We start from the raw sequence: 23115 nt of genomic DNA on the forward strand, positions 1-23115 counted from the left end.
ATTAAAAATAGGAAGGCTATCGCAGTATAGAGAATGTCAATGATGCCAGATAGAGATGTCAGATATAAACAATCTCTGTGACAATTTTAGCATCATCCTGTCTGTGACACTGAGATTTTGCTTTTGTGCCATGTATTATTCTTCCAATTGCATTAAACCGTGAAAATGAGAGATATACAGATTTCTTTTTTAATATGATTCAGCCTGCACAGCAGTCATTTAGCTGGAAATGCCATCACTTTAAGGTGGAGCCTCCTGTCTTAGTTTATATGGGCACTGTCATCACAAAAAGAGCTGGCACTGCACCATGTCAGTATCAGCAGAAGCAGCTTCTGGCTGTGTGTAAGGCTGCACATGCACTATTGGAGACATGATTCTAGCCCTGGTATTTCTCTAAATCCTTTGCTGGCCATTGTACATGAGGTAGAAGAGGAAGAGATATTTAGTCATTGCCTGTCTCCTCTGGGATTGTTTTGAAATTGCTCCCACCCCATGCACCTTACCTGCAGGATGCCTGCTTTAGAAGAGTGAAATCACACACAGATTTTAATGATTCCTGTTTCTAGATTTCAAAGCAAAGCCCAGTAAAAACATCATTGCACAATTAACATCTGCTTATTTGCACATGAGGAAGAAGAGAGATACAGAAAAGGCCAACAACTTCAAAAGTATCAGTGTCTAAGTCTCACTGAAATCAATCTAAGCCAGGGGTCTAACAAGCTATGAACATCTGTGCTCAGGTGACTTAAACGGAAACTCTGTCCTGCTCATTCTGAGCTCCATCTAACTTCATGAAACCACATCTGTCTCTCCAGCACGTAGTGATTGTTGTTCACGCAAACACAGTGTATAGAAATACATGACATACTTTTTTGAACTTGCACATTTAGCAGACTGAAACCTCCTTCAGTGTTCAGAAATGTTTCCAATTGTTACAGGGAATCATTAGATGATTGTTAATGACAGTCTCATAAGGTTTTGAAAAGCAGACTTTATTTAATAGGCACATCATTGCTTTAATAGCACTGGGCTGCACAGCTCGCTTCACCATTTGTTAATGGTTTTCTTTGATTACATTGCATTTCCTCATTGTCGATAGGATTCAAGTAAAAAAGTTACAGCTCTTACTTCTCTATCATTTCTCAAGATGGAAAAGAAAAAACACAGTAAACAACTAGTGCACAGGAGCATAATGTCGACAGAATTGCCTGTGATCTAGTAGAATTCAGGACAAACTGAATTTTGCTCACTGAACAGTTAAAGCTGCAAGACAACCACACATTTGCTCAGATGGGATTTTGCATCAGGCCAGAGATGAATGTTGCCCACTAATACAACAAGGGATTGGCTTCTTATACTGAGAAACAAAGACTGCCCAACACAGACAAGAATGAGCATTTTGAAACAGAATGACTCACATGAAATTAGCTTCCTTATTATTTCTGATTATAAAAGTTGTATTCCCTGCTCTGTAAAAGTTAAAGGCCTAAAAGAAAATTACTGCTTACACAACTCTAAAACTGCAAATCATCAGCTTTTCAGCTCTTCTGCCCTATTTTACTACTCTTTGTGATTAGATAAAACCAGCTTTAAGAGACAAAAGCATAGTATTATGGATTATTTTCAGTTGATATACTTCGTCCCTGAAAAACTGCATTTTAATACTTTATTAAATTCCACCAGTGGAAGCATAAAAAATCAGGAATATTGCTCTACAAGAATATTGCTCTGCAAGAGAAAAAAGCATGACTTCTAACACAGTTTTATTAACATTGTAAAAGAAGCACATACGACATTGAAACACTTTGAAAATGGAGAAATATTTTGTGAGTTTCAGTGTTCTTAAATTTTGCATTCTGTTTTCTGAATGGATATTTCCAGAGTTAATATCTTGCAATTTCACGAAATATCTTTTCTAACAATGTATAAGACAGACAACCTAAACCCAATGATGCAGAAATCTAGCGTGCCTGTACACTTTAGTGTACACTAGTTACTTTAGTTACTAGCATTTTACACTGACAGTACCTACAGTATTTGTAAAACTCTCTTTTAAATCATCTTGTCAAAGCTTTTGAGAAACAATCTGGGCAATAAAGTGGGTATTTTTAGTGTCTACCATGAATACAGGCAATTGCAGGATCAGAGGTCGCTCTCTCCGTACAGGGCTGATGAAAAAGAGGTGTAATCCAGAGCCCCGGGCACAGAACCTGGGCCAGTGTAGGGAGGCATTCTCTTGATGCAGTACTGAGCCTGCTCTGGAGGCAGCTCTCGACGTAACTCATCTGCCAAGATATAAGGCTGGGAGGGGAGAAAGGATTGACAAATTCAGTGTGTACTCTTCAAAGACACAAAACATATGTATTTTCTGTATCTGTGGCTAAACTTGGCCATCCTCCCTGTTTGTCTGAGACAGTACATTCAGTACATATTTTCCCCAGTACATTCCATTGGTAATGATGCGTTGAAGGGGATAGTCACACCAACAAACTGATTAGGTCAAAATCCGCTCTCAGGATATGTGAGTGTGTATGCCAGCTGCTGAGCACTGTGCAGCTAGTTGGCTACTGATACAGCTCATCCATGGGTAGCTAGCCAGTACTTCTGAAGTGCACTACTACCCATTCTGCAGCGATAAGACACATTTTCAGTTTAGATCCTGTTAGCTTCAAGGACCTAATATATTTGTAATTATTGCTCTTAATGATTTGCATTTATAGTATGAATAGGATATAGTATGAAGGATACCCTCTGTTGACAGACTTGGCATTGTTTAAAGTAGCAATGTAAAGAAACCATTTTTTCCTGATATCCTGGATTTCATCTTTCGCATGAATTCTGACTGAGGACATGTCTGGAATTCAAAATGTGGTCCACAGTAACTGAGATTACAAAATCAATACAGACAGAATGAGGAAACCAATAGAATGAGTTAGAGCAAATAGACATGTGCTGCTGTGATCTCTCCTTTTTTCGTAGCACAGGATTGGTTCTCTGGCAGCACTGTTTATGGCCCAAACTCCTCCAGAAGCTCTTGTGTTGCCACTATCCTCCCTTTCATCTCCATACATCGCTCGCTCACCGGTGGATGTGGCTGTAGAAAGTATGCCAAATCCATGAGCTTCCTCCACGAGCCCAGTAACTAGAGGAGGCCACCTTCTCCTGTAGGATAGGAGTACATGCCAAAACATTGCCCTGTTGAATGACCTGTCAGCTCACAACATGGCTCACAATTAGGTGTAGTCTTGTGCAACTGATACAGGCCAAAAGGCCAAAATCTACACTAAAACATACAGACAATAGCATGAAAGGAAAAATGAGTTTCCCTCCAATAAAAACTGTTGTGTGGAAAAATCCTCGTGTACAATATATCTATTGTATAGACAAACTATCTAAGTCTTAAGATGTCTAATTTTATGTTAGCTCTTTTAATACAAGGGCATGCAGACCAAACCTTTAATTCTGCACCCATTTCAGTCTTGGTTCCAAACAAGAAAAGGCAAGTGCTTTCTCTGAAGTCTTACAAACTGAAAAGAAAGCTTCAACTATTACTAAAAGGCTTGTAAAAGAATTTCAGCAAATAATGGCTAAATAGGAGAGCTACTGAATCCTTACAGCAAGCAGCACAATGACTGACCTTATCTGAAGCCAGGATTCTGAAGGAAGCTATCACTTGCTCGGCTGTGTCTGTGTCTGCCGTTTCTCTGGTCATGAAGTCAATGAAGGACTGGAAAGTGACGGTTCCTTGACCATTGGGGTCAACCAGAGACATGATTCTGGCAAACTCGGCTTCACCCTTTCACAGCATCCAAACAAAACAAAACAAAATGGTCACCATAATATCAATCGCTAACAGCCGGTGTCTCTTATGATCCATACAAGTGGCCTCTAAAGCACCCTGACTTAGGAACATGAATGTCAGAGTCAATAAAATTTGGGATGTTAATTTGTAAAAAGGACTCTGTGCTTTAGAAAAAAAGGGTTTCTTTGTCCTAAATACATAGTATGTACCTTTCCATTAACTTTCTGCAACTTCTTCCCCCTCCCACACTCCTTCAATGCCTATCTAATTTGTTCTCACTTAACACTTAATTTTCCACCTCATCCTAAATCCATTGTAATTTAGGTACTGCACGGGGAGGTGAAACAATAGTCCAAGAAGCAATGTGCTTGCAAAGCCACTGAAGCAAGTAGTAAGGGAAACAATTCCGAAAATTGCCAAATAGAGGACAGCTGAACTAAGGTTAATCCTTGTAAAGGGTGAATTTTGGGGGGAAAGATTTAGAATAAATAAGTGAAGTAAAGAAAATGCAATCCACAAAGTCAATTTATAAGAATTAAGCAGTATCAAACTGATTTATCCTCATGCAGATAAAAAAGGATAAAGAAAAAAAAAAGTTATACCAGTTAACATCAGCTTTTAAAGTTTCCTTAATTGAAAGAGCAACGTAGTCAACCATGGAATAGGGTTTTCAAGTGTCTATTTTTACTTTTAACTTCCTTTTTAACCATTAGAAAAGAGAGAAAAAGCAAAGAAACAATGAAGTCGTATCTCAGGTGTAAATGATGTTAGTATTCTGCAAATTTAAATAAACTTTAGCATTGCTGTGGTTAGTCTTATAAGCTATAAGCAGAATCAGTTGCCATTGATTCTTAAAATTCATACCAAATCATAACCCATTGAAATTAAGCAAGCTCTGAAATCATCGTGGTCCATCAGTCCATTCTTCCTCTATTGATCAAAGCAATACAATGAATATAGAAGGATAGGTTTGAAGAATCCAAGGTAATTTCCAGGGAGATGACAAGTTTACACCATCGGTATATTGGATCCAGCGTATCAACAGTAGTCATAGATATTGCCCAAGCACGTCGCCAGGAACATCATCAGTTTTAAAGGAGGAAGAAGTAACTAACATATTACACACAGGAAACACGACATTTTCACCACAAGAAGCAACATCAGGAAAGGTCAGGGGAGAGATAAGAGAGAAGAGGAGGCGAATGAGACAAGAAGACAGAGAAGATGACCAAAGAGAAGGACAAGGAGAAAAGTTTGTTACTAAACTAGTCAAATTCAGGAGATGCTCAAGCTGCCTCCCTGACATGAAATGTCTCTGAAAGGTTCTGCATGGGATTCTGTAGTGACTCAAAGTATAGTTAAAAATAGTCTGAAAATAGCATATCACTAACTATTTCAAATACTCCACTCCAAGGATAAGGCAGGTACACTGTGAGAGCTGTCTCTTGACATATGAGAAATAAGCACAGGGATTTTCCTTCTGACATCTGGTTATCAAGACTCAGACTACAACAGTGTTGTTCATACTGGCTTAAAGGATAAGATTTGCAAGACTTAGAAGGAGATCAGTTGATGACTTTGTATGAAAAGATATTGCTTGTTTTCTAGGCAATAACATACTTGTGGTATTCCTGACTCAAAGCTGAGTAAACATTAAATGGCATAACAATAAACAGGCAAATAGATCTTTTGTCTGTGTTGTGATATAATGTAGTGGTTTGGAGAGAATTGTGTCACCCTAAAGCAAGAGAGAGCAGCAGAGAGCTTGTATTGAGTCCAAGGAAAGGAAAATTAGCTGAAGTCTGACTGCAAGAATCACAGGAGCTGCTCATACTTACCTAGTAGAGTCTAAATAAAACATCTCAAACCAAACAAAATCTTTGGAAAATGCATGGAAAAGTATGGCTCCAAGTGATGCTGATAGCCCATCTAATCAATTTGCCTTCCCCGAAACGGGATGTTTTGAAAGCATTATGACCAATACATTGGAGTTTAAACCCAGAATTTTGGCTATTTTATATTGGCCTATCTGAATACAGAACAAAATCAATTTCCTCTACCTGCAAGTCATTTCCAACCTGTCCTAGACTGATGAGGCAGGCTTTAAATTCATCAGATTGTAGATTGCCAGATTCATCCTAGCATCTCGTCACAGGCCATGCATTTGGGAAGGTGAATGGAAAGAAAGAAAAATCACAGATCAGGTTAGTTGGTTAGTAAAGAACATAAGAATTTTGCATTTTCATGCTTTAGGTTTTTTCTTAGTGGAAGAGGGTTCTTACTTCAATTACAGTTAAAACTGTGCTTCCTCTACAGGTGCTTTATTAACATTTTTGTTGATGTGGCAGTTTTTATTCTATTGAACTGCCATTTGCTTCCCTTATTTTCTACTGTCATATAGTGTATGTAAAATGCAGTCAAAAAGTCATTGAACCTGGGAAAAACCTTTTTTCTCCACTCAATTACTGTTGCTTCACTTTTACTTTGATCTGAAAATATTACTGAACAACTAAATACAAGTATCTTAAAAGAAAGTTGAAATACAGAACAATTGATTTCTTGCCTAGAATTTAAAAAAATCATAATTAACATAACTTATTTTCAGCTATCTGTCTCCTTTAATAATCTCTACAGTAAGGTTTTACATTGAAAATTGACTTAAAAGCTCTTCTTTTTCTTCTTGTTCATACAAAATGTGCCCTATAAGAGGCATACTTCAAATTGAATTAATATGAATACAACTAAAGAAATGCTCTATTGTTTTTCTTATTAATTTTACACACTGGCAGTTTGGAGAAGATCCCAAGCTTTCTTTGTACTACCTATTTGCCTGCTGGATGGATAACTTACTTTTAAAAATTTCTCTATAGTTATGCATAACTAAAATGATAGGAGTTTTAACAAATGCACTGGGTTTATTTACTATATTAATAGGATACAGTGATGCTTTTAAGTTCATAACACCATGCATCTCTGACATATCATGCTGTTATGATATTGACTCTCTCTGCATCAACCTCCACAAGCTCCAAAAACAGAAGATAAAAAATAAGTGGGAAGTCAATGGCAAGAGATTAAGAAAAGCTGCATATAAGAGGCAGTGCTTAGTTAAAAGCCAGAATCACCCTGAAGGTTTTCTCCTTTAATATCAACATTGTATAGGATAATCCCTGCTACTTTATCATTCTGAAAATGTTACGTAGACTCGCTTGAAACTGTCCTGCGGACAGGTCATAGCAGGTCAGACTTGGAGTAAAGTCAGCTCATTTTACCTTATTTCTAAAGCTGAAGATATTACTATGTGACTGCAAACAAAATTATATTGAAATGTGTGCCAAGAACCAAATCCCATCCCTTCACCTCCTCTAGTGAGTGTTAGCAAAAGACTATTAGGAAGTAGCTACATTGGGGAGGGGGACCAGGGGCCAGGTCAGTATGTGTATGAGCTCCCTAGCCAGGCAGACATGACAATGACAGTCATATAACAGGAAGTGAAGTGCAATTGGGAGTAAGAGAGGCCAGCACATCTACCAAGAAACCATTTTCTTTCAAGCAAGTGCAATGGTTGTGCTGGAGCTCACAACCATCATCCGGTTAAGTGGGAACCCGTAAGTGAGGCTCCAAGCAGTTGTGCAACGTGCTACAGCACACATATTCACATTTTCACTGTGAACATCTGCATGATATATGGCCTAAAAAGGCATCACTGCCTTTACAGTGTATCAGTTTCAAGGGATGCAATGGCATTTTGCAATTCATGCACAGATCAAGCCCATGCAAGGGCTTTCTCACTGGGACATGGTTCTTTATTTTTATTGTTTGCAGACCAACATTAAGCACTGGAATTAGGTTTTTTAAGCCTGTAAATAGCTTTGCCTTATTCATCTTTTCTTGCCAGTATAAACACTGAAATTCCTCCTCCATGTTTCATCATTGGTCCCCAGAAATCTTTCACTTTTCCATTGTGATTTGTAAGTAGTCTTATAAAACAAGTGAGCTTCCGAGTCAAAGCAATCCATTCTTAAACATATCCTTCAGTCTCCTCCATGCTAATTGACCTGCATTAGCCCCACCTTGTGGTTCCTTTAATAAGGAGCTGTTGTTTTTCTGTTAGCAAAATATAGAGTGATATGATGCTACTGTGCAGTGTGCAGAGCTCCTATTTAAAATCGGTAGTTTGCACAGAAATCAGTGGTAGAATATGTTAGCATCCATTAGAATATCACATGCAGAGCAGCTGTAGGTATTTTATCACATACTTCACAATCTTGTTTGGAATTTGTTAAATACACTAAATCTGAAAAAGGCATCCCTGCATAAAAAGACTTAAAAACCAGCGACTGACAACGCAGCTGTGTCAATGTCCCAATTTTTCTGCATATCATCATTCAGCTATGCACCATTCTGAACACTCTAAGCTGCTTCTGTGATTCAGACAGTGTCTCAATTTTTTCCTTTTTTTTTTCCCTCTATGCAGTCACATTAAGGAAGAAAATATATCAATGTTCCTAAAGATTTATATTTATACCTACAGCTAGATTGTGCCTTCAGGCACAGCCTCCAGCCAGAAGTAGTGGGTAAGCATCCTCCCTCCTCAGGAATAACCTCAGGGGTACCAGCATGTCTGCATGTCTGTTGGGAACACAAGAGCCTAGAGGGCCCCCTTGCCCCGAAGGAGACAGCATTTAGCATTTGCCTTTAACAAGGATGACTCGCAATGGTTTCTGTGTTAGCACATCTCTGCTGGTGGAGGCACTGAAACAAACACAGTTCTTCCTGCCCTTGTAAATTAGTGCCCAATTAGACACTGCAGTCTGAGAGGCATGTGCCTCCCCAAAAAAATCCTTGTAAAATACCAAATAGTTTTCTTTCAAATATTCAAGATGTAAAAGCCATTTAAAACAATTCATCCAATTATTTAGCTATTTATCTTTCACAGGGTTGACAAGTGCAGAATTAAGCTCCATAGTAGATCATGAACTATAGGATTTTAATTTTTTTATCTATTCTTTCTGGGGGGGAAGACAGGGGTTCCTCAGGTTTATAAGCTAAGGAAGTTATTTCTAGAAGCACTCTATAAAAAATTGATAGGTTTATGTATACCAAAATACATTTTATAAAATGGAGAAAGGAGCTACTTTGCAAATTAGTGCTCAACACACACTAAGAGTCAGACATTAAGATATGTCTTAAATTAGAGAAATGCCACAGAAGTCAGAGCTAGAGTCTGTTGTGCTTAGATATTTAAAGTCTATGTGTCAGGGATAGAATTAATTTTAGCAATCTTTTCTTGCTATTCATTATGGTGAACAACAGTCCATTTCTCTCAGTGTATTTTTTTAAATATGTCAGGCATTCAGAAAGCCTGCCAAGCACAATAAAATCCTACATATACTGTGAATTCCATCTGACATGGAAAATACAGTGTTTTCCATGTCAGTGCCTACTTTCAGATAACCCAGTTTTATCTTCATTACTATTTAATGTAATTGAGACCATAAAATAATCCATTACTACCCTCTGTATCTAAATTCCAAGCTTGGAGTCTTCATTATTTTGTGTAGCCCAAAGTACCTCTGAAGCACACTGGGTTTCCTTTCTTCACCAATACTAAACACTTGAGTGTGCAAGGACCTAGGAAGGATGTATAAATTAAAAACAAGGTTGCCTCTCTCAAACATGCTTATTCAATGTCTCCTTCTAGTTTGTGTAGATTGAGTCATATCTGCCCATTAAATTACAGTGTCATTTATCCACTGTAACCTTCTCTTTTACCAGTGTTTCTATCATCTGTCCACTACAGAAAGGCTGGCTTGATGACTGAGTGGTTTTAGATCTTACTTTATTCCTTTCTTCAACTTGCATTACCCTACTAAGAAATAATTGTTTTACTGTGTCAGTGTAAAAGCCTTTCTAGACCAATTTCTTATGTCTGACGCTAAGGGAAGGAATATGCTAAAGGAGGCATATGCAAAATTGTGCTTCCCTTAAAATGATCTTTCCAGGTCTTTGGATTGTATCTGTTGTGGGGGGATGGTAAGTTCTGCAGCTAAACTTGCAGTTCAGGCCCAGGCTGTTGAGGCCATGGAAACTGATGAAGCATCTATTTCTTTCTGCTTTTGACTCAGCCACTCAGGTTTCCTGCAACAAAAGCAAGGGCAGAAGGGACACTGCCTGCAGCTATGACTCATTGTAGCTTGAAGAAAAGAGACAGACAGGGATCTAGGAGATGGAAAGCACTTCTTTGTTGCACATTATTGTCCGTAGCTCATCACCAACCTGCCTGCAGCTGTGTGAGAGTCTCTTCCAGGCCATACAACCTGTCCTAGGGCCTTGCTTGATTGTATTCTTTGGTGCATCTTACTGTACCTGCAAAGCCTAAAGATCTATAACAATAGGACTGGTTGGTGAAGGATTTAGCTTCTCCCTTCAAGACCTTCTGAGGTACCAAGAGATGCCTGTAACACCTCCTCAGCCACTGAAGGCTTGCCACGAGTGTGGCAAAGTACATCTATGAATTACAAAGATACAGGGATGCTAGAAATGACCATCTAGTGTAGAGGTATACTGGGATTCAATCACCTTGCATCCTTATCTTTAGGGAGATGTCAAATCTTTGTGCAAAGTCTCTAATTTCCCTTAGTAGGGTCTCTCAAATACTGGCATATATATAATTATCCAGTCCTGGTATTCTGAATAATTTTCTGCTCCAATGCACTGGGAAACCCATTTAGAATGCTACTTCCTTCCACCCCACGTAATTTGTCTCTGCTTCTGTGATGTTATCTTCTGCTTCCTTAGAAAACACAAAAAGGAATTCTGCTGCGCTAGAGTCACATTAGGATTTTCCATTAAATCTGTTCCTGATTCCTGTGTAGCTGACTTTTCCTATGCTTGTGTGTTTCCTTGGAAAGCAGAACTTGATAATTCTAATAAATGTACAATTTATAATTCTGCTTTTCTTTCTAAACAATTAAGGGTATTCTGAAGAATATTTATCAAACTATGACTGTCAGCACCCAATGCACATCAAATCCAAGTCTAGGTAAACATTTTGAGCAGAGCTGGACAAACAGGATGTCAGTGAAAACAAAGTGGCATTTTGCTATAGCCCAAACTGACTTGAAGGAGCCAACGTAACTTGAAGGAGATAACGTAAGGCAGGGGTTAAGCAGTCTGCTAACTACAGGAATCTGCACTGGGCAAAGGACTGCCTAATGCTGCATTATGGTACTTTTTTCAATATTTGAAATGTGAACTTCGTTTTGAAGGTGGGTTCATGTGAGCACAGCACCAGCAAAGCTAACTGACGTACAAATTGTTTTTTAACTGGGAACGTCAGATCCCAGTCTGCATGTAATCTGCTATTGTGTCTATTAATAAATATCTTCTTAACCCTCTGTCCATGAATACTGCATAACTCACAGAAGGAGTAAGGTTTTTTTGCAATAATGTTTTCATTCCTACTTTTTTATTTATCCATGAGTAAATAACTAAAAAAAACGCCAAAACAGTCTCTTATTTCCCACATACAATCAGAAAAAACCAAGATTTTACTTGACAGCTATCACTGCCCCACTATATTCCCCACAAATCTGTTTCTAGGGGGAAAAGTTGTCATTCAGATAAAAAAAAAAAAAACAAAAACCCCTCAAAAAATTTGTAATACAGATTCAAAAAATTTGTAATACAGATAACAGCTAAAGCTAAGGAGATGGCCACTGTCAAGCATACAGAATATACTGCACTGCCTTAAAATAAAGGAGCAGATTATTTTCCATTTTTTGCCTATAAAAATTTGAACAAATACTCAACCTTATTTCAGAACTATAATTTTGTGTTACATTCAAAGAGTAAAAATTAATCTTTAGTGCCTCTGTACAATACTATGATTTCGTTAGGCTGTAGATTCTTTGCTAACTGATCATTTGTGCTGCTTTTAAAAGAGCCCATTTTTAAAAAGACTTGCAGTTGGAGCGAAAGCAACTTGCTTTTGGGAACAATACATATTGCTAATTGAGAAGAAGCAGGAGTACTGTACCCTGTCAAAATGATTGAATGATGCTCTGAAGTCATTCATTTGTTCCTGGGTGATACCCTTGGCATCTCTTGTGAGGATCTGCGTCTCAACCTCATTGATAGTTCGAGCAATGGTGGTAAGTAGGAGTTCCCATCCGACACGGATGTGCTAAGAGAGAGAAAGTACTGATTTATTAAAGAATCAAACAGACTCTTATGAAAGTATAAAAAGTACAGTATGAAAATATCATCTCTAAATATTTATGTGACACCTTTTCCATATCACTAACTCTTTATTATGACCAAGAATCACTAAAAATAAAAAAGGCCGTCAGAAAAATACGGAACTGGTTTCCAAAGGGATACTTCTTTACTACAAGTAAAAATAAGTGAAAATTAAAAAAAACCCTCTTATGAGATTATCAGAAAGTCAGACAAAGTTGATCCTCTGTTGAGAGCTCCTCAGATCAAGGAAGGTAGTCACATGGCAGAAGAGTGCAGTATGAAAGGGAGTAAATGGCTACCTCCATAGTATAGTTGGTGTGCTTGTTGTCAAACACGAGGGCTTCTTGTATAAGCTGATGATCTCCTTCCAGTTTGTCAATGTTGTGTTTATAATTGATGATATTGTGCTCATATTGCTTCAGCTGATTCATCTGGTCCTCCAAAGGCCCTGTCATTTCAATAGAGCTACGGGCAATTTCCTGTCAAAAGAAACAAAGGTGCCCCACAAAATTTAAGCTTCATATTTGATAATTTGACCAGTGTTCATAAAAATATGCAATATTTTTATGCTAAGAAGCACTAGTAATAAAATCTTCAAACAGTGGAAATTAAAAATTTTACTGTAGAAAATACATTTAAAAAGAAATGTGGCACATCTATTTCTGGAATTAATACTGAGATCCCAGTGATCCTGGTATCTTCCTTTACAGAAGGCAGAAACTAAATAATTGATTTTTCAAAGCTACACCTTATGCTCATCATCAAGGTACTACTTGTACAAGCTTCCACAGTTTAAAAAATCATCTTACCAGATGCTAAATACTTCAGCATCAAACAGTTTGTGAACTATTACAACAATTGCTGTTGTCCTGTATTTAATGCAGAGATAAAAAATGATAAACCACTTTGTCAGCTTCTGTGTCTCACCTCCATCTTGGTCTGGATCCATGGCCCAATGACATTGGCCTGAGCAGCAAACTGGCGACGCAGGCGCTCGTTGGCATGCTGGCGGGCTAGTTCCTCCTGCAAGGATTGATCCCTCTGAGGCACCAGCTGCTTCACCTGTTAAAGTGGAGGAGCACTGAGTGTGAGTAGGCACAACTGATTAGTTTAAAACAAATGGAACAAATGAGTTAATTTTTTTATTGGTCTAAAGGTTATCAGAAGGACAAGCCAGAAACATGATCGCTCTCATCTACCAGTTTTAAGATAGTGTAAGAAATTACTAATGTGGTCCTGGGCAGCCAAACCAGACAGACTGACACAGAGAGAAAAGAAATTCTCACCTCTGTCTGGATTTAAGTTCAATACGATTATTTCACTTGAACTACTATTAGAGCAGTTACTTTGTGCTTTTGAAAATGGGTGATTTTTCAATCTCTAAGTGATAGTTCTAAGAATAGTCAGGGCAAAACATTTTATTCAAGCACAGCCTTTACAATAGTATGAGATACATTCTGCCCATCATGTATATCTGAAGGTCTCTAACACATTGCAAATGTGCTTTTTTTGTTTACCCTTCTGGATTTCCTTGGGAGATGCTGAATTTAGTCATTATTGCTTGTTTTTTATTACCCATTGAGAGAGTGTTCTTGTCCATGTAAGTTTACATATTTGGTAAATCCATACATCCTACACAATCATTTTACCTTCAGCATATTATCTGTCTTATCTAATGAAACAAAACTTCTGTAACTGCTCTAGGATCCTCTCTAATCTCTTCCCAGTAATTTTTTAGGGTAATTGCCAATTGCAATCTAATTGGACAGAACATTAATGGCCCCAAAGACGCTAAATTTTTACATTTCTGAAAAGCAGCTGCGTAGAAAGGATACAGAAACTATTGTTTATGGTGAAAGAAAGAACGCAATAATTTCCTGTTCTTTGGATGGCATCCAGCCACTGGCCAGCCACCAGTTCTGCACTAGTCCCAACACATTCATGTCCTGCCCTGCCAAAAGTGGCACCAGTAATATTGATCGATGGGAGCAAATGATATCATGAAGCAAGCCTAGCAAACATAAGTGGGAGCTTAAGATGCTGTAGAAAGTTCATTCTGGCATCTGGTGATGTAGAATAATTTACAGATTTATTGTACACTTCTCTGAGTAGTCTCTGTATTCCTAAACAAAGAATACTGTGTTACAATGTACTTTATGTATTTAGCATGCATTACCTTTTCCCACTTACTACGAATCTCTTCCACAGTAACAGTGCTGTAAGGATTGCTTGCGCTTATTCTCATACTGTAACTCTGAATCACTTTTTCAACTTCATTCTGGATCGACAGTATAGCCTGTCTTTCACCATCTGCCTCTGGCAAAGTAGCTTTAAATTGATCGTGTGCAGAGATTAAACTCTAAAATCAGAAACAGAGAGGGAAAGCGTGAAAACTTTAATGTTTCTTCCAGCACCTGCTATAAATAAGCATCTCAAACACTCTGTCTACATGTGTCTGTAGATACAGGAAATGATAGATGTAGACGTGTTCATGAAACAGCTCTTAATCAGGACCATCGCTTCTTCTATGTTCTCCAGAATATGCTTTCATACCAATGAAGAACCCTGTTTATAATAAAGCAGAAATTGCCTATGACAAAGAGCATGTCAAGACAGATGTGTTTGGGTTCTTTCTTACACATGTTCTACTCTCCAAGAAAGGCTTCCTTTCTTGTTTTCCCTATGACCGTAAACCAAAAAAAACAGTCAATTTACCTGAATTTCTTCTATGCTATGAACAATAAACATGTCCTGTAGGTCTTCCATAGCACCTTCCATCCAGTTGTTGAAAGGGGCAGCTCTTTTGGCAAACTCCAGGTGAAGCTGATCAATTGTTTCCAGCAATTTCTCTGTCCTCTGTAGAGATTGGGAAATGTATATTCCTTTGTTACCAGGACAAGACTTAACTGCACACATATATCCACCCATAAACAGTCAAGCCTCATCTTTTCAAGTGCAATTGATTGTATTGTTGACTGATTTCACCACCTGCTTTAAGAATTCTCACTCAAGACAATAGGACTAATTGCAGTAAAGATATTGTCCTATCCAGCATGTTAAAAGGGGTGTATGCCTTTGCAGGCTAACAGGTGAAAACACTTTTTCAGTCCTGATATTTTAAGTATTTTTGTTATTGTGATCTATCTGCAAATCAATTAAAATCTGTTAATCTTGCTTTAGTAATTTCTTTCAAGTATAAAAAGGAAGAGTTAGACATAAGTTTTCCACCTTGACATATGTGTGTGTGACTTCCCCTCTTCCTAAGGGACAAGGTTTTGGAAAATGTCTTTGCACTTTGCAATACTCACTACCAAAAAAAAGTAAGCCAATGCTGGCCATTATCCTGTACCTTACCTGATTAAGCTTGGACAAGTATGAAAAGGTAAGTACCAAATGACTTATGCTATCCTTGCTGGACATCAAATTCCCAAAGAGTGGTGCTATAAACTGCATGGCATTTTTTGCTGCTTTACAGCTGTCCTTGGCAGCTGAGTACTGTCAAGTCTGCTCTGAGCAATTCAATCTGTTTGCAAATGAAACCACACCAAAATAAAATGGAGATCTGAGAAAAGGGTGTATTGCCATTTGGATTCTGAAGTGGATGCTCAATGACACTGTTTCCAAATGTGAAGCAAATGGTTTATTCCCTGGTTCCTGCCTCAACTGAGCTACTGATCATTGTTACATAGTTTACCTCCAGTGCCTCTCTCCTTTTCTGAGTAAGTGTTCCCAGGCTGTCCCATTGGTCACATATCTTTTGACATCTATCATTGACACTTGCAGCATCATGGTAGTCCAGTTCGCTAAGAAAGAGTGAAGATAAAAATTCGTGTGATTTTTTGAAAGACCGGAGCAGTTGCATTGTTCACACTCTTCCACAGACCCTGTTTTTTGCAATATTTCTCCTTCTTGGGTAAGAAAGTGTTGTAGTGTAGACATGTGTGACCTACTCATCAGCATTTCAAGAAGCATAGCATAGGAACAGGATGAACATCCTCAGATGTGAGAAAAATCAAGTATCCATCTATGACATCCAGGTGTTAAAGACAAATAAGGTGTCTAACTATCTTTGTCTCAGCTGTTCTTATGGCACAAGCAATTTGACCTTCTGAAGACCAGAATATTTTAGTCTGTGGCTTTATCAAGTTTCTGAAGGTTGGTAGAGTTTTAAATTAATTGACTTGAAACACACATTTGTGTTTTAAATAATCCAATAATACTTTCCAGCCTCGTATGCTCTGCAATTATTTAACTGAGAAACGGACCTCAGGTTACATTCAAAGCATAATCTCTCACTCACAGGCCTGGCAACACTAATAGGGGCTGCCCAGATCTAGGGCACAGAGAACAATTTCCTTCTTCCTCTTTAGGAACTGGGATCTCCAGACCATGTACGCCACCAGTATGAATCAGTGTGCACATAAAGGATGTAGCAGTTAGCATTGCTTTCTCACCTGCTTAACAGGCTTACATTGTCCTGATAAAATCAACTTACTATTCTGCCCAAGACTGGAATAACTTTTTAAGGCTCCATCTTGAGTTTCTGCACTGAGTCTGTCTCAAATTGAAGTTTGATCTCAGTAGCAGATAATCCCTTTGGTTCTGCTGCAGCCATCATGACCATAATAAAATATGTGTGTTTGGCACTTTGGAAGCTCACTTTTATTGGTGTATCATCATCCACTGAATTTAGCTCTTGGCTGCTCCTTGAGGACACTTTGCCCAGTACTAAACATTGCAGAGACTGTGATTACGTGACAGCATGGCAATATGAAGCTGAGATTTTACTTTAAGGCTTGAAAAAGACATTAAGTGCAGATAGAATTTACTCCCTTCTTTTGAGCATTCTTCTCTATGCTATTGACAAAGGGAATGTACAGATCACTCTGACAGTAACTTAGAGGATCACAGAGGACAAAATGAGAACTGAGGTAGCTTTCCTCTGTAAAGTTACACTGTAGGCCAGCAGCAGTGCCCATGTTTCCTTCTCTAAGCTCAATGATACACAATCAATGACTGCTGAAAGTGAAGAGTGATAAAGTGAGTAAAAATAAAATGCCATAACAATTTAAACAAATAACAAAACCAAAACTTGAACTGTTACATGCAAGGAGAAAGCTGCTGGCAAGTCATCCTATGCAAGGGCTCCTTTACTTGAAAACTTACTTCCTCCTTTGGAAAAAAGCCTTCTTAGCCTTCAAGGAAAGCAAAAAAAATCCATCTATCTGTTAAGAAATTTAAGTCAGAAGAACAGAGGTTTGGATGAAACATGCAGAGGTACATTTTGCTCCTGTGAGTTTTTGGCTGGAAGCTGAGGTTTTTTTATTACAGCATGCTGAGATTATTAGACAATGTTCCCATGTGAGCTGTGAGCTCACTAAGTGGACAGAACGTGGAGAGTTGTATCCTGGTCTCTTAGCATACCAAATACAGATTATGGAGTAGGTGTTTTTCCAGATACTCCAGACCACATCCCTCACAGTACTGCAAATTGGTTTGGTTTTTTTTGCTTCAATGGACCACTTCTCTTCTTTGGTCAACTAGGGTAAGGGCAAGTATCCTTCCATCAAGGTGAGAGACTGATTGTACCACCTCTGGTCAAAGTCCTGGAATGTAACATGCAACACCAGCTCTGCCAGGGAGGTTCAGTCATTCCCCATCTCTGCTACTCTTTCCTCCAGAGATATGTGCTGCAGGTAGGAGAATAGTATGATGAAAACAATGTTTTAAAAGGATGTCGGTGGGTCAAAAATTGTAAATGAGACTACCAAGCAGCATTAAGCAGTGGAGATCCACAGCCTTTCAGGGCCTTCTGTAGTTTACTTCAAATAAGTGTATTATATGTGTCAGAAACCGTTTTCTCTTCAAAGCAGGAGGAGACAAAGAAATAACAACTCATAGGAGATTATTTACTTGGAAATAAAGGTTTAAATTCATTTTCAACATTGAACTGTGAAGAAGCTAGATTTCACTTTCTGGAAAAAGTTTTGCCTATGCATGCACAAAGTACTGCTACATGTGTGTTACAGATCTCATAAGAGAACAGTCATTTCTATTTATTTGGTTATCTGAAATCTACAGCCTTTGGAATTCAAAAATTATTAAGCTATTTCTATTGATCTTACAAGTATTTCAATCTAATCTGTAAAGAACTAAAAATTTAGTTAAAATTTGTCCTGGTCCAGAGAAGCAATGAACTATGAGCTCATTTTATGAACAGTGATAGTGTCATAAAAATAACCTGCTGAGCAATATGCTTTAGCACTGCTTCAGGACCAGGCTCATGTGAATCATGCATGTAAGCACAATTTGAGACCAGGTTTTCAGAAGCAAAAGAGTTTGCCAAATCAGTTTTACAGATAGTGGTCTTCTTGGCTTAAAATAAGTTGCTATATGTGGAATGCCGAGTATGCAGGAAGCTGCGTTCCAAAAGTTTTATCTGAATGATTGAAAATATTTAAATGAGCACTCAATATCATTAATTAACATGGCATTTCATAGTACAGCTCACTCAGGTTCTATTGAGCATTTGCAATGTCATAAATGGTAAATCTCCTTTTAAGTAATGCCTGACTTCTCTAGCTTTGTGTATAGCCCTATCTAAGCTTTGTCATGCCACATTTCCAAGGAACACCACAATTTCATAGCAACGTTATGACTGGGATCATCTGCTTGCACACATGCATAAGATAAATCCTTTATCTAAATAGTACCAATCAGAGAGCTCATAGCAAGTTTAACCTTAAGCACACAGTGGATTGAGCTGCTGCAGCAGAAAATATCAGGACATACAGAATACTACAACTGGTAGAGTTCAAGGTTTCAAAGTTCTGCTTTGAAATGACACCATTAGGGAGCTGAAACAAAACCTGGCGTACTGAATTGGAACTTAGATACAGATGATGCTGATTTCTGTAAGGGCTTGATCCAGTGATCAAAACCCAAGAAAAAAAATACCCACCTTGACTTCAATAAATAGGAATGGAGAAAGGATATAGTGTTTTCCTTCATAATTTCATTGTGTGATGAATTATGTCTGAATAATTAAATTCAGTGTTTAAATAGAAGCTGCCTATTTTGTTTGCAGCTAGTAATAAAACTGGACCTTTATAACCTCTCATTCAGTGTGCTCTAAGGGCATAATTGAGCTATAGAGTCTTGGTGAAAACGAGGCATTGAGAGCCTCATTATATAGAGCAGCAGAGAAGTCAAGGTACAGCATCTCTAAAGCCAATGGATTTTCAGCAACTTTGCAGCCCAGGCCACAGATAGCTTTTTTCATTTCATACAGCAAATTACTGAAACAATTGAGAAGAGACAATCCTAAAATAGACAGGATACAGTGTTCACTGGCCCCACCAGAGGTAAAGGACACAAGAGTTCAAAATGTTGGTAAACAGATGCTGTGCTATGTATACCACATTCTCAAAGTTTCTCATCACTTGTAAAACCAAAGCCGAATTAACAATAATTAGGTGTTTCAGAAAGTTTCTTTAGTATAAAGAGGAAACAAATTAATCCACAACAGACATCAAGGTGTGCCAGAAGGTGTTTCATAAGATCATGTACTCAGTGAAATCTCCATTCTCTGTTTTTCAGACTTCTTTCACACTAAAAATCAGTAGTTACTCTGTCCATTATGCTTTACTTTTCCTCCTTTAAATAATCTTAAAAATAGGATTTTTCTTCTAAATGCATTTGAATCATACAATTACTGCAACTGCTGCTGCTGTAAAGTACAAACTACATTTTTAGACAACTCTCTGATTTTTAAATTTTTTATGAACATGGAGCTGTTTATGAGTCATCGTCCTTCACAAATTAAAACAGGGCATGTTTCTAACACTTGGTTTTTGAGTAGTAACTGTTTTGCTTATTCAAGAATGTGAGAAACTGAAACTTGGAGAAATGAAGCCAAGGGCTGGAATTAGAGAGTTTTGATCTTGGCTCTTGTTTCAACTACTACCACAGATGTATTCCTGTTATCTTTACAGATTTATACCTCGGGTGAGCAATGAATTTAAGTATGTGCCAAACTGCTAAGATCAGGAGTAGCACCACTGATTTAGAGTACAAAACCCCTGCAATTAACTGCATAAGATTAAAAAAATCAAATGTGCTTAGCTTGATGTACACACACAGATTACCAGAATAGGGACATCAGTCCTGTCAGTCTGGGCAGAGCTTTGCTGACAAAACTGCTTCACAGATGAATTAACAATCTTCCCACAAACAAAATCAAGGTCCTTCAATAAAAACAGAGTTTAGCCAGAGTAACTGGACAGTTCAAGACAACAAAATCTTCAGAAGTCAGTGCATTAGTCACTATAGAGTTGATTTAGGAATATGAAGCCTGTTGAAAGGATTAATATACTTGTCTGAGTGAAGTTATTTTCAAAGTTAACAACTCATAACCAGTACCTCGCAGCAGACCATATGAATTGAGAAATAAACATCTCCATGATTCCCGTCAACATGTAATGGACTCATCAGTAGACTCAATGCTAAAAAAATGGGGTTTTAAAAATAATTTTGGTCTGTTAATATCTATATTTGGTTGAAGGTAAGGGGAAGATGAGGGAAAGGTCTCAGTAACCAGCTCAGATAATATAGTTATGAAGCTATCTCTGGAATTCTTACGTCGGTACCTATGACACTATCAAATTCATTGGAAAGAGTTTATCACAAAGTTAAATGTCAGCAGCTGCAAGCCTTTAAATGGAACATACTTCAGCTCCTGGGCAATGGCAGCGATCTGTTCCACCCTGTCCTGGTGAGCAGCCAAATCGCTCTCGAAAGCTTCATGTTTCCTTAACATGGCGCGGACTTCTGTCAGAGAAGCAGATTCATAATCCTTCTGAAGTAAGATCTGCTCTTTGCCTGAAAGTGGAATTTAAAATATAGTCAGTTTTTTACTAATTTATTGATTAGAACAATTACAAATCTAGTCAACTTTTTTAAACTGGGAGATGGTGAAAATCAAGTGTATTTCCCTCCACTGAAATCGGTAACAAACTGTCAGCACAACAGTGTTAATTAGAAATAGATATTTTTAAAGATCTCTCAGTAATTCTTTGATTTTTGTCTAGGCCTAAAATAGGGAGTATTACATTGCTTGAGAAACTGGCATAAAAATGGTACATAGGCAAAAACAGGGGCTCTCAACTGTTGTGAGGTCTTTTGTAAGTCAACTTACGAAACCAGAAATCACACTGCTACACTCAGCTTCACTTTTACTAATGATCTGTTATTCTTTTTCATCTTCTGCCTTAGATCCATTATTTATTTCAGTACTTCCAAAAAAAAAAAAAATTGAGATGTATGGCTGCCCTTTGTACCAAACACTGAATTTTAAGAGGAAAATGCCAACCCATTTACAAAAGGCTAAAGAAACATAGAGTAAATTAGAAAATGAAATATTATTCCTAGGTAGCTGCTGTATAGGACAACTGAATCTATAGAGACAGCCCCTACAACTGCAGCTCACCACATGACATTACACAGCTTTGTGAATTCTACACACAGAAAGGACTTTTGTTTCACTTGCTGAGTACCAGCTTGTGTGAAGTTTTGCTGGCATAATAGCCATAATATGTCACTGAGAGTAGCTTATGCTCAGAAAGAGAGCTTTCTCAGGGCTGACAAATACTGTTGTTTGCTTTCTAGTGTATGCTTGGCAGCCATTTACAGCCTTATATGCTTCCAGCAGGTGTGTTATGGGATGCACTGTGGTTTACTTTCACAGTGTGAAAATGTTGTAGCTGGGAAAAGCCAGAAGCATGATAGAAACAGGAAGACTGGTATCAGGCAAACAAGAGGATGATAGAGCAGATCCATGTTTAACGATCTCAAAAAAAATTTATGTGAATCTATGGTCCTATAGCTATTACAACTACACATTAAAGGTTACCATTAAAAATCAGAACTGGCCATGGGGTGTAATTCAGGGTATGGAGCAAAGCAGGAATGAGTCCATTATCATATAACTTATGTGGACTATTCAAAACACCATTATGATCAAATGTTAATCAACTCAGAACAACTCTGTTAACAATTTCACACTTAACCATTGGTGTCACTTCACTCCTGGTTGGGCGGCTGGTGTACAAATACACAGGAATGCGTTAGCAGTAACCGACTCTATTCAAATGCTGAATATTCCCATTAAGTTTAACTCATTACCTCAAGTGTATGATTTTTACAGTTACATTTCTTTAGCAATATGCCTGCAAGTTAGGATAATGACCATAGTCATCAAACACTGCAATTTTATTTGTATTATTTTAGGTGGATGGCAAGCATTCAGCACTGGTAGCTCAACCCTCAATACTAAAACATTAAAGCCATCTCTGCTCACCATATGCCCACTGTTCATGAGTGGAAGCCTTCTGCCTGAATTTCTCAGCCAAGTGCTCAAGTCTTTCCAGCCTTCGTATCTCATTCAACAGCCACTCTTCATAGCCTTTCTCAGCTTGTTCAAGTCTCTGCCAAGCGCCAGCAATATCCTGTAAATAGAATACACAGGAGAGAGCGGATGAAACTATAATCCCTTTCTAAATTTGTAGATTTCTGATTCATTCACAATTTTTCTTCAAGAAGAGGAGTTTTATGTCCAGGTTTTGTAAAACCACAGAATCACAGAAAATGTTGTTAGGGAGCTCAAAAGTCTTGTAGTTCGGACATCTGCTTCTAGTAACATGACCTATTGCAGGTTCATGAAAGGAGCTCCTACATAAACAGCTTCCAAGCATAGCGGAAGTTCAGTGTCTTCATGATATGTTGCTTTTACCTCCCATTTTACAAGGTGCACGTTCTGACATGTCTGTCTTTTATCAAAATAAAAGTGCTTTGCTCATGGAAGTTGATAATAGCAAAATTATTAGTGTGAAGAGGATTTGGTGCATATTTATCTGGAATACTAACTTATGTCACTTTCTGTGGTGCACAGTGTTGTGAGCTTCCTTGGAAACTTAAAGACATGAGTAGGGAATTAAAGCAACAGGCCACTTATTTTCTGCGTATGAGGAATGGACAATGGCCCTTTTCAAATAGTGCAATAGTCTGTTTAT

At 38.0% G+C, this 23115-nt stretch overlaps 1 protein-coding gene across 12 annotated transcripts in view; it reads right to left on the bottom strand.

Annotated features, from left to right (window-relative positions):
• Window positions 1-1009: 1009 nt before the first annotated feature.
• Window positions 1010-23115, bottom strand: part of ACTN2 (actinin alpha 2) — a 68158-nt gene continuing 46052 nt past the window's right edge. For 3 of the 12 annotated variants that reach the window (XM_061989791.1, XM_061989787.1, XM_061989790.1), the window contains exons 11-21: window positions 22404-22551; window positions 20776-20926; window positions 15741-15849; window positions 14762-14902; window positions 14223-14405; window positions 12974-13108; window positions 12346-12525; window positions 11844-11990; window positions 4667-4732; window positions 3638-3796; window positions 1010-2301 (exon numbers count right to left, since the gene is read on the bottom strand). In XM_061989791.1, the coding sequence (XP_061845775.1) occupies window positions 2143-2301; window positions 3638-3796; window positions 4667-4732; window positions 11844-11990; window positions 12346-12525; window positions 12974-13108; window positions 14223-14405; window positions 14762-14902; window positions 15741-15849; window positions 20776-20926; window positions 22404-22551 (1578 nt within the window). In that variant the 3' untranslated portion in view covers window positions 1010-2142. Of the gene's footprint in view, window positions 2302-3637; window positions 3797-4666; window positions 4733-5862; window positions 5941-11843; window positions 11991-12345; window positions 12526-12973; window positions 13109-14222; window positions 14406-14761; window positions 14903-15740; window positions 15850-20775; window positions 20927-22403; window positions 22552-23115 lie in introns of all 12 variants that reach the window. The other 9 variants (XM_061989793.1, XM_061989789.1, XM_061989792.1 and 6 more) reach the window with 7 other exon arrangements.

The sequence above is a fragment of the Colius striatus genome, chromosome 2, assembly GCF_028858725.1.
Source record: "Colius striatus isolate bColStr4 chromosome 2, bColStr4.1.hap1, whole genome shotgun sequence".
NCBI lineage: Eukaryota > Metazoa > Chordata > Aves > Coliiformes > Coliidae > Colius > Colius striatus.